At 36.4% G+C, this 12,000-nt stretch overlaps 2 protein-coding genes across 2 annotated transcripts in view; both read right to left on the bottom strand.

Moving 5' to 3' along the window:
• Nucleotides 1-2,245: 2,245 nt before the first annotated feature.
• LOC127177856 (DOMON domain-containing protein FRRS1L) lies at nucleotides 2,246-7,612 on the bottom strand. The gene is made up of 5 exons (XM_051130371.1): nucleotides 7,211-7,612; nucleotides 5,613-5,697; nucleotides 4,936-5,074; nucleotides 4,616-4,862; nucleotides 2,246-3,882 (listed from the first exon to the last, which is right to left on the bottom strand). Exons 1-5 carry the CDS (start codon nucleotides 7,413-7,415, stop codon nucleotides 3,710-3,712), a joined length of 849 nt encoding a protein of 282 aa, XP_050986328.1. The 5' UTR covers nucleotides 7,416-7,612; the 3' UTR covers nucleotides 2,246-3,709.
• Nucleotides 7,613-8,404: 792 nt separating this feature from the next.
• LOC127178904 (uncharacterized) overlaps nucleotides 8,405-12,000 on the bottom strand; it is an 11,646-nt gene continuing 8,050 nt past the window's right edge. Inside the window, exons 2-3 of the mRNA XM_051132080.1 lie at nucleotides 9,780-9,914; nucleotides 8,405-8,783 (exon numbers count right to left, since the gene is read on the bottom strand). Coding sequence (XP_050988037.1) covers nucleotides 8,582-8,783; nucleotides 9,780-9,914 — 337 coding nt within the window. The 3' untranslated portion in view covers nucleotides 8,405-8,581. The remainder of the gene's footprint in view (nucleotides 8,784-9,779; nucleotides 9,915-12,000) is intronic.

Genomic DNA, 12,000 nt, shown 5'->3' with positions numbered 1-12,000 from the left:
TACAGTTCAAAGTCTACAAAATTTTCAACTTTATGTAAACATGCACTTAAGTCTTTGGATGCTGCATCACATCTTGCTGGATTTTGAATCATGAGTTTGAAGTGTTGAAATCAAGACAACAACATAATCATTCAGTTTTCAGTTTTTTATTGCATTTCATTGAAAATCATTTAATGTATTTTGAACTCTTTGGTCGTTTATTTTCCTCATTACTTTGAATATGTATTTATAGAATATGGAACAATTTGTTTGAATATGGTTTATAGCAAGTGTTAACAGTGATTAACAACCATTACTAATGAAGGGCGGGGTCAGGTGAGGTAGCTATAAACCATTACAGCTTATTTGGGTTAGAGAGAATAACCACCCCGACCTCCTGTTGTCAATCACCGTGTCACACCCCCCACCACACACAACACACTACACCACACCTGTCATTTACGACTCTACACGGGCCCCCCTGCACGGCTGCACACCCACAGACCACCACAGCCCGGCAGGGGGGGCAACTATACCAACTTCACGTGCTTTTACATACCACAAGGGGTCTGCACGTGAAGATGGGTGCAAACTCTTGCCGGTTAGCAGGTAAAGTACCACAGAGCTACTACAGAAAAACGTGTCAGTAATTCCGTGAGGAGAACAGGTATATCACCCGCCGAACCTCAACTTTGAATTTACCAAGAGTAATTTAGAACGCTTCTTTCCAGTTCGCTTTTAAAAGGCTCTTTATGACGTTATATTACGATGTTTCGGAAGGCCGATTGCTTTTTTTTTTGTATAGTAACTGCTTCCTTATTTGTTGACATAATGTGCTTAATTTTTTTGTAAGTACATACGTAATGTCTCCAATTTAAATACTCATCGCCACTGCTGACATATTACATATTTACATTACATATTTAAATATCAAGAACACTTACACACATGGACCATGGTATGACCATGTGACATGGGGGGTCATATTTACCTATAAGAATATATATAGTGGGTTCTCAGGAGTTTATTTATATTGAAAGTAATACATTCTTTTTCTCTAAAATATTAGGAGGATGGTGCGCTACAAATAATGAATAGACTTGAAAACGTTAAATATACTATTACTATACAATTACATAGTTATTTACTATTAAATAACTATTTAAGGGATAGTTAACCCAAAATTAAAATTGTCATCATCATGTGGTTTTAACTCTGTATGAATTTATTTCTTCCACTGACAATAAAAAAAATATTTAAAGAAATGTCTGATTTGTGATCTACACACTTTTTAGTTTCGCCCGCCTCATAAGAAAGTTGCTTTACATTTCCGGTCTATGGTGTTTCTAGTTTTAACGCACAACTTAAGGGCACATTTTTATATAAGTTATATTTTAAAAGTTTCAAAAAGTAAGTCAAACAGGTTTGGACCTGCATTTAATATATGTGAATATAGTAGGACTGTCAAACAATTAATCACAATTATTTGCAGAAGGTTGTGTTTATGTAATATATGTGTGTGTGTATATATATATACACACACACATCCTGTATATATTTAAGAAAAAAATATATATAAATATATATAAACATTTTTAAAATACATACATGTATTTGTATGTATTTATATATACATAATTAGTATACACAGTACGCATGGAAACTTTTTTCCATATGATTAATCACCATTAATCGTTTGACAGCCCTATAATATAGTCATTTTGTAGTTTAAATAATCACAAAATGGAGGGAAAATGCTGAAAAAAAATGATACTCTGTAATACTCTGATCTGATTATAAGGGATAATAAGTATGAATTCAAATTAGTATACTAGAGTACTACTTTTTTTGGCCATATAAAGATAAGATTTAATAGATAGTTTGAGTGAGTGAATGAATCAATGATTTGTGACTTGCTTGTAGCACAGCAAAGACAGTCACTTGTGGCGTAACAATGTAAACTACAGAAAGGATGAATGAATTAGTGAACAAATATTGTAGTGAACAGAATGAAAAGGTGTGCATCATCGAGATGCGAATCCCCACTACTATTCTTCAAGGCACTATGTCGAGACAAGTACATCGAGTTCAGTCCCCCGCAAAATGTTCTCATTTTACCCAGACAAATATGACAACAGTACACATTTTCAGCTGTCCTTCATAGCTTTATTAAAAAGTGCAGTATGTGTTGTGTTCAGGACCAACAGGCATCTTTTTTCCAATTACAGCGAGAATTCACAGTAAACTTGTCAGAATGTATGCAATCTGCTAATGATGTAGGAGCTTGTATGACAAATGTGTAAAATCCCAATGGCTCACAGTCCTTCACTACGCACACACATTATTGCATAATCTCTAATACTGTCGATGTCAAAATTTCAAAAGTATATTAAAATATAGCAAACATAATATTCCTTGACCACTGGAATACAATATCTCCATTCATGCTACATAACATGATTATCTCTGGCCAGCACACATTAAAAATGAATCGCATTACTTCTCCAAATGCATTTCACTATATGCCTTAAGGTGAAAGCAGCAACGTATTTAAAACTAAATACCTGTCTAAACATCTTTACATGTTGCTCTTCAGTCTGTTATACAAATGTAATTACAGGACATTTTGAAGAGCGCCAAAGAATTAACAGAAAACAACCACACACACTGTGTGTGTGTAACTGGTGTGATCCAAATCTTTCTACACAGGCAGCAATCAGTTCTTGGACTATTTGTTGGACTATAAGTTTTGCAGTGGCATGAAGTCCTTGGTATAGAAAGTCTCTGATTCACTGAAATGAAAACCAGATGATTTTCTCCTGGACTGATTCTTTTCCAAAGGACATGGATCTAAATGGCTCAGGTGAGGCTGGTTTGCTGGCATGCATCATCAAATACTGAGTTGGCAATGCTTGGCTCACTGAAAGGCAGTAATGTTTTATGAATACTTTATGTGTGTTTGTAGGGCCCCTGTAGGGCCAACGATGTACTGCTGTAAGTTGCGTAGGCAGTCACAGGCATTAATTTACATCACTCTGAAATCCACAGCCTTAATAAATGTTAATCAGAGCTGTAATACACAGGAAAACACTGGAAAGCAGGCAAACTCTACTGTTTCTATTCAATAGAACAAGGCAATTCATTTCTCTGTAGTGGGACACAGTGTGTCATGATGTGCCACTGTAGAGATACGGTCACATTTATCATTATTCAGCAACTTTTTGTTGGTGAAATCCAGTGGTTTCAATAGGAATCCATGTGTTTTGGCGAAATAATGCAGATTTTGCAACAGGTTCAAGTTTTTCATGGATTCACAGCTTTGACCAACAGTAAGCTGCTTGGTTTGACAGTTATATACAATTTGCACTTTAAGTATATTGAATATTAATAATTATGTGGCTCAGATTGTTTCAACTATTGTAGGCTATACCTACCCTAACATTCCATTTGGACTTTTTCTACTATTTTATCAAAATAAAATATACTGTAATATATATTAAGTGTATGTTTGACTCTCTCTTCTCCGAATGAGAATCATTGCTTGTTTATAACTGAATATTAACCCACAGTTCAAATGCCTTCTTAGTGTACGCAGATTGAGGATATTGTAGAATCGCGATGTATTGCTGCCTGCTTCTAATACTGTAAAGTTGGCACACAGTTGTGCTAATTGTGGCTTCATTGTTAGTTGTATGAATGCTTTATTCTTTCACTGGCATGGTTTTGCTGGTTATGGTGTGCCCATCAGCAGGTAGAAGGTAAGAGCAACAATGAGGAGGAGGCAAAAGGGAGAAGAGAATGTCTGATAGGCTGTGGCAGGCATGAAAATGTCCTCGTATTTATAGATGCTAATCATGCGATCTGACACTGGCGGGGAGTCAATGTCATGCCTTGTGATGGAACCTGAGAAGAAAAACATAACAAAATCCCTATAAATAAGGAAATATTAAACTTTTTTGTAAAATGTGTGCTTGTAAAATGTGCTTTGTCTATTTCTCTCCTGATTCAGACTTGTTTACTGAAGTGAGCAATAATATGGATAGAGGATTCTTATTTTAGCCAGAAGCAATAGTCTGAAAAACATCGTGATGGATCTATTACAAACACACACCTAGGATTATTGTAATATTTTATCAGCTGTTTGGACTCTCATTCTGATAACACCTATCATCGGATCCATTGGTGAGCGATAGGGGTGTAACAGTACACAGATGTCACCGTTTGGTACGTACCTCGGTTCGAGGGTCACGGTTCTATACAATTTCGGTAGAACAGAAAAAGGTTTCTTTTCATTTATTTTAAACAGACAGTAGTACAAATTACAATTTTTTCCACCTACATGTAAAAATACTAAATATTATATCAAATTAATGTCATATATAGGCTATAAAATCTGCAGTATATATATACGTACAAGGAAAAATATTTTAATTTAGTTAACTGATAGACAAGGAAAAAAACTGTACGACACATAACGTAGCATGAATTGCCTGTATTTGTCGTAAGGCCTCATGCACCAAATCTAGATGCCTGTACCGTGACAATTCAGTACGAATACATGTATCGTTACACCCCTAGTGAGCAAGTGATGTAATGCTAAACTTCTCCAAATCTGTTTTGATGAAGATGTCTTTACCTTGTATTGCAGGTCCCCAAGCAAACAGATAGTACCAGCTGAGGTGCAGGTCCACCAGTGTCTCCTCCCGCGGCACATGAAGAGGCCGTTTGAAGCGACACGTGACGCGGTTGTTTTCAAAGATGCCCTCCTCGTCCCGTGCTGGGTTGCGCTTGATTTCTTTGGCCCACTGGCCCACGTTGTAGAAATGATGTATCCGTACACGTCCATTATCGTCATGAACACAACCCATGACATCATCACCTCCCTACGACGACAATAATATTGTGTATTCCTTAGCAGGCATTCACACCATATATATGTAATCCATCTCTCCTTACCATTTTTTTGTCAGAGGAGAAGCCGACCGCAACCCATCCGTCAGTGTCTGCACTCATCTCGAATTCCACATCTGTGCCAATGCGTCTGAAACTCAGGAAGTACTCACAGGTCTCTGCATCACAGCCTGGTTTGCCATATCTACAGCAACAGAAAGATTAAGAGGGAGACAAAATGAGGCACACTTAAAATGTGGTTTTTACTCACTTTACTCACATTTATGTCAATCCAAACCTATCTGACTCTGTGAAACACACAAAAAGATATGTCTTTTTATTTTATGTTTATTTCTCTATAAAAAGAAAGTCAGGTCCTGTGTTGTTTTGAATCCCACTTTCATTATATGGACAAAAACAGTTTAAATATTTGTGTTGCATGGAAGGAAGAAAGTAAGGGTAAAGAAATTATGACATTTGATGAATTCTTTTATTTTTGGGTGAACTATTTCTTTAAGAATAACAAGACAACACAGACCTACTTTTTTGCATGTATAATTTCATGCTGCAGAGCATTTCACTGAACAACACTGAGTAGCAGCTTGACTGGACTAATTGACATTAATATCACTTGAGTGAACTGGACAACATGGCAGACTGCAGCTTAATCGAAATACACAGTTTGACAACACAATCGTCTATTGTTCGTAGGCTAATTTTAACCCTAATTCCACTGCACTCACCTGATGCATCCTTTGGTTATTCCACAGTCGCTTACTTTGATGCGGGCAAATGGGTCTACAGGGGGTGCAGTTGGGAAGGGGTAACCTAAATGAGACATTAGACAACAATATATTAATGAACTGGTTTCAGCTAGTCCGAAAAATAATCATTATAGATATAATACATTTGTACATTACATTTGGAATTTTACTTAAAAGAGAAGTTTACTTCCAGAATGAAGAACTCTTATTCTTATTCTCTCCTCCAACTTTAAAATCATCAGACATCATTGTTTTACCTTTTCTGTAAAGGGTGTTTGACTTTCTTTGCATATTCGGTTTGTAATCACTGGGTCGGTACTTCTGCTTATGTCACTTTTTTTTTATTAGGTTGAGCTAGTGCAAGATGAGCACTTGTGGTTAAAAAGTATATAAATTTGTATTTTTCTTAAAAAAACGACCAATCGTTTCACTAGATAGGACCCTTACTCCTCAACTAGGTTTGTGCAGAGCCCTTTGAAACTGCATTGAACCTGCAGTTTGGACCTTCAGCCCATTGGTCCCCACAGAAGTCCACTATATGGAGAAAAATCCTGAAATGTTTTCCTCAAAAACCTTCTTTTTTGACAGGTGAAAGAAAGACATGAACATCTTGGATGACATGGGGGTGAGTAAATTATCAGAAAATTTTCATTCTGGAAATGTGCTTCTCCTTTAATGCATTGTAATGTCGGATAGATTTTGTTGAACTTCAGTTTCTTAACCTAAGCTTTGGGTAAAGTTTGTGTAATGCTGTATGTTGTGTAACACTTTTTTTTCACAAACACACACAATTGTTTGAGAGAAAAATTTTATTAGACCCCTTTATTACGCCCAAAAACTCACTACCTTTTGAATACACTGTCTTGTATTGCATACACTGCTGTTATACACTACGATCCAAAAGTTTGGGATCAACTAGAAATTATCATTGTTATTAAGAAATGGCACATTTTAATGATCATAAGGCAATAAATACAATGTTATTTCCCTTTTAAATAATTATTTTTTAAATACATCAACAGCAGTATTTTTGATCAAATAAATCATTAAAAAAACATTAAAATCTTAGCAACCCCAAGCCTCTGACATGTTATGTTGTACTGTTTCGTACATTATACATGATACTGTATATTCCCACATTTGTGCTTTAAAATACTATCCAAACAGTTACACAGCTGTACCTACAACACCCAGGCAATTCATGTGGCAAAAAGAGTTTCTATTCTCTTCTGTCTGAAGTGTTGCGACTTCATGAATCTGCAGTTTCTCAAAAAAGTAGATTACAAAATATGGGGTTGCCAGCGGGCAAGTGAATGTGACTTTCACAGGCTTTTGGGGTGCTGACCAAGGTGCTGATGTTGTATCATATGAATGGAAAGAATCATTTTAGCCAATCAAAAACATCTCTTACAAAAGTATTGCTAATGATTATCACTTACAGACATTACTATTAACCTAATTAATAGGCCTCAGTAAAGGGCATCAGACGGTAACCATTAACTACGTGTATGCAGTGCTTCTAAGAACTGCACTCACATATGCTGAGCAACAACACAAAATCAGCATTCAAGCGTTACCTTCATCTGAGAGGTATCTGGACTCAAGGAACTCGGAGGCGAATGTGCTGTAGGAATCCTTATGTGGTTCTTCGTGCCCCGGCTCTCCGTGTTCTCCATGGCCGGCCCGCAGTACATTATCATCGGTAGGGCTGGCAGAAACCGCCAGCCACAACGTCGCATCCAGCAAAACAGAGATCTGCAGCAGCGGATGCAGAAGAAACATGACTGGATGCGTCGGACCTAATGATGCGATAATGGTTATTGTTTACGCGAAGAGACTCGGGTCTGATTTACCAGTCGTCGCATTCCAGTACTAATGTTTAGACTGATAACAAATAATAAAATATAGCTAATTAAATCGCTTTCATGATAAAACGTTTTGGTTGGTCCGCGGGGGAGGGGGTGCTGAGAGGCAAGAGGCTCGGGTGCCGTTAATGAATAGGGCTAAACCAATCCGCTTATGGTGAGATTTGTAACCGATAGTGATGTTGCTTGAGAATAACACGGCGCTCAGTGATAATACCAACTGTATGCATTATTTAACAACAGCATTTGCTTAGTAATCATTACATTATTGTACATTTTTGAATCTGTAGGACCGTCGCACAATGATTTCACACATTATGTCTCCCCTCTCTGGCCGTGTTTTCTTCGCCTTGCACGTCAATCGATAGAGATTGCCAGTATTGCGTTCCAATAGCATCGCACTACGTGTGAAAATCAATTGCAGTCTCAGAACCACTGTATAAAATATAAATGTTTAAATGGAAAATAATGTCAAAATGCTAAAGTAAAACCTTCTAATTGGTTAAATGTAAGTATACAAGTATATGTAAACGTTACAGCATATATTAGATTTTTAAAGACATTACTGTAAAATATTGTAAAAATGTTTTTACACTCTAAAAAGTGCTGGGTTAAAAGATAACCCAGCCGCTGGGTAACTATGGGACAGAACACGCGTTGGGTTGTTTTGACCCAAGTGCTGGGTTTAACCATTTGACCCAACCAGTGGGTCAGGTTAACTGTGTTGCTGGGTTAAACATAACCTAATCATTGGGTTATTTGTTGTCTTATTGCTTTGCTACCTTTATATTTACCAATTATAATAAATAAATCACAAAAGAATGTAAAATTATTATTGCTTTTCTGCAACACAGTTAGAAAAACACAAAAAATGCAAATGTATACATCAATTTTCATCAGTTTTATTTCTCTTTAAAACAATTTTTAAATGGGTGCAGCTGTCACACATTTTATCCAACCATTACAGACACATAAAACAACAACTTTAGTAGATTGGTTAATTTAAAACACAAAACTGTGTAAACTAGGCACTGTAGATTCTGATTCTGTCAACAATGCAGCAGCAGAACACTCAAAAATTAATTACCACATGAGAATCGTTCCAAACATTGTGCTCACAAGTGGCCAGAAAAAACTGTTGGCCTTACAAAATTCATATATACTGCAAGCTGGAGAAATTCCCAGGCAATGAGTCCGCTTCAGTGGCACAGCCCGTAACAAAGGCAAAGGTCTGGGATGTCGTTGTCTTGTCCCCAAGGCACAAATCCACCATGCTGGTCCCCACCTGTTAAATATATGACACTTAAAAAAAAATTCTAATTTTAGAAGAAAATTTCAAACTGCACATTTTTAGTCTTTTACATGTGAACACCTCATACAGTGGCAGCCAAAATGATTGGAACACTAGTATTTTCACCAGCTAAACAATTGTTTTAAGTCAGTGATTTGTATTTTTTGCTGTAGTGTGTCAGTGGGCGTGCTCTTGTTTACGGTATAAAAACGTATATTATTTACTTACAAATACATGTTCTTTTTTTGTCTACCATTGATTTGCACATTCCCTTATACCATTAATACCATTAAACTTTACCCTGTTTGTTCAACATTTTCCGTACTTCATTTGGCTGATAACAAGTACTGATAAGGAGTCAATCAAAAACACTTCTATGAAAATGTCATTATACATACTTTATTATAAATGCAACACTGTGTTAAAAATCAGCTTAAAAATGCATAACAGAAGATGTGACAAGCATGATGAACATCAACATACTGCTAAGTGGACATAGTGCAAGTACTACAAAGAAAGTTGAATAATAATAAAATCAAAATAAATAATACAATTAATATTATTAATAATAATGTGATGATGATTTAATGCTTCTGCCAAACATTTCTGATGACCCTTTCTACATGGATTCTTATAAGTGCTAGAAGATGTGTCAAATAATTAATAGTTTGTAGGTAGAACACTTTCTGGCACACACTTTTACACTGAATGGTTTCTCTGTGAGAATCTCAAAGCAGTCAATCATTGCTATACTGTGTCCAAAGGACACCACAAACTAATGAGGGATAATTTTGTGCCTGTAACAGTTGTATAAAACAGTGTTTGCGCAGGCAGATTCAATCTGAGGTGCATGAAGTTAACAGAAGTATTTAAAATCAAGTGAGAATTTCAACGTGTAGGACTTCATGAATGACAGGCGTTCCAAATCTGGCCTGTGTATTTGAATGTGATTATAGCCGATTGATATAAAAAAACTGAAAATGTACTCACCTTGCAAGCTGTCCAGATTGTAGATGAGCTTTTCTCTTCAACACAACAGATTTGTAGAAATTTAGCATTATATCACTTGCCCTCCAATGGATCCTCTGCAGTGAATAGGTGCCGCCGGATTGAGAGTTCAAATAGCTAATAAAAACATCAAAATAATCCGTAAGTAATTTACACGACTCCACTCTATCATTTAACATCTTGTAAAGTGAAAAGTTGCATGTTTGTGGAGTGGGCCCTTACACTTATAGGGCATTGCAAGCCCTCTGAGGCGTAAGCCAGGGCTACTTTTGTAGTCAACAATCTCACGAGAAGCTGTCTTTGACACCATCCGTCACCCACCGAGCGATGCCTCACTACTGATCTCTCACTGACAGTGCGAGAATTTAGAGCAGCGTCTCGCTATGGTAAGAGTGCTTCAGGTGAACATTGGGTGAGTGAGACAGTCACACCACCTGATGCCTTGGCTCATTCCCATAGATATGGTGTGATGGGACAGCACTCACCACCCAACGTTATCCACCACCACTATCCAAGACAGCAATCCCATGAAAAACTGACTACAGACGCAAATCCATAAAAAAAAACAACAACATGTAAGTTGTTTATTTTCCATACGACTACATTTTTTATTTTAAAATTGTCAAACAGTGTTATTTAATGTCAATTTATTGTCAAACATCAGAAAGTGCCGTCAGTTGCCGCACTCATTATCCCCTAAACCAGACCTGGGAAAACTCGGTCCTGGAAGGCCAGTGTCCCTGCAGAGTTTAGCTCCAACCCTGATAAAACTCACCAGTTTGTAGCTTTCTAGTAAACCTGAAGACACTGATTAGCTTGTTCAGGTGTGTTTAATCAGGGTTGAAGCTAAACTCTGCAGGGACATCGGCCCTCCAGGACCGAGTCTGCCCAGGCCTGCCCTAAACGGCGTAACTTAAATTTATTTATTTTTTTCTTACGTTTTTTTTTTTTTTTAAACTGTCAAACGGCGTTATTTACGACATTTTAAATGACAGAAAGTGATGCCAGTTGCAGCGCTCATTATCCCCTAAACGGCGTAACTTAAATAATTTTTTTATTTTATTTTGCATTTAACTAGTTTCTTTATTTGAAAATTGTCAATCGGTGTTATTTATGATGTTTTAAACTGCAGAAAACGCCGTCAGTTGCGTCGCTCATTATCCCTTAAACTACAAAATTATTTTTGTAGTCAACAATCTCACGAGAAGCTGTCTTTGACACCATCCGTCACCCACCGAGCGATGCGACAGTCACACCACCTGATGCCTTGGCTCATTCCCATAGATATGGTGTGATGGGACAGCACTCACCACCCAATGTTATCCACCACCACTATCCAAGACAGCAATCCCATGAGAAATTGACTACAGACACAAATCCATCAAAAAAAAAAGTTTTAATTTGTTTATTTTCCATATGACTAGATTTTTTTTTTTTTTTTTTTCAAAATTGTCAAAATGGCGTAATTTAATTTAAATTAGTTTATTAATTTTGCATATTACTTGTTTTCTGTTTTGAAAATTGTCAAACGGCATTATTTACGGTGCTTTAAACAGCATTAGTTGTGGCGCTCATTATCCCCTAAACGGCGTAAATTAACTTTATTTATTAACTTTTTTATTATTTTGCACTTTACTAGTTTTATTATTTGAAAATTGTCAAACGCCGTTGTTTAATGCCAATTTATTGTCAAATGTAAGAAACTGAAGACCTGTTAGCTTTTCAGTTGTTTAATAGTTTGAAGCTAATCTATGACAGGGCACTCAGATTTGCCTTAGTCCCCAAAGGGTAACTTTAAAAATTTTTATATTTTTCATTTTCATTTTTTTATTTAAAATGTCAAACCTTATTTAAGAAATTTTGCAAATCAGAAAGCACGTCATTGTGCACTCATTACCCTAAATGGGAAACTCTTTTGCAATTTGCTAACCCGAAAATCACCTTTTAACTTTCTGTAAACCCGCCGAAGCGCCAGTAGGATCATTATCCCTCAAACCCCAGACCAGTCTTAGGGCCTGCCTAAACGGAACTTATTTTTTTTTTTTGCATTTACTTTTTTTTTAAATTTTTTTTTTTTTTTTTTTTTTTTTTTTTTTTTTTTTTTTTTAAAAATTTCAAACTTTTTAAACGTTATTTGTGGCATTTTAAAGACAGAAGCGACTCAGTTGCGGCCTCATTATCCAAATTCGTTTAATTAAAAAAA

This window comes from Labeo rohita, chromosome 16, assembly GCF_022985175.1.
Source record: "Labeo rohita strain BAU-BD-2019 chromosome 16, IGBB_LRoh.1.0, whole genome shotgun sequence".
Lineage (NCBI taxonomy): Eukaryota > Metazoa > Chordata > Actinopteri > Cypriniformes > Cyprinidae > Labeo > Labeo rohita.
The sequence above is the reverse complement of the archived record's forward strand: the minus strand, read 5'-3'. Positions and strand labels throughout refer to the sequence as shown.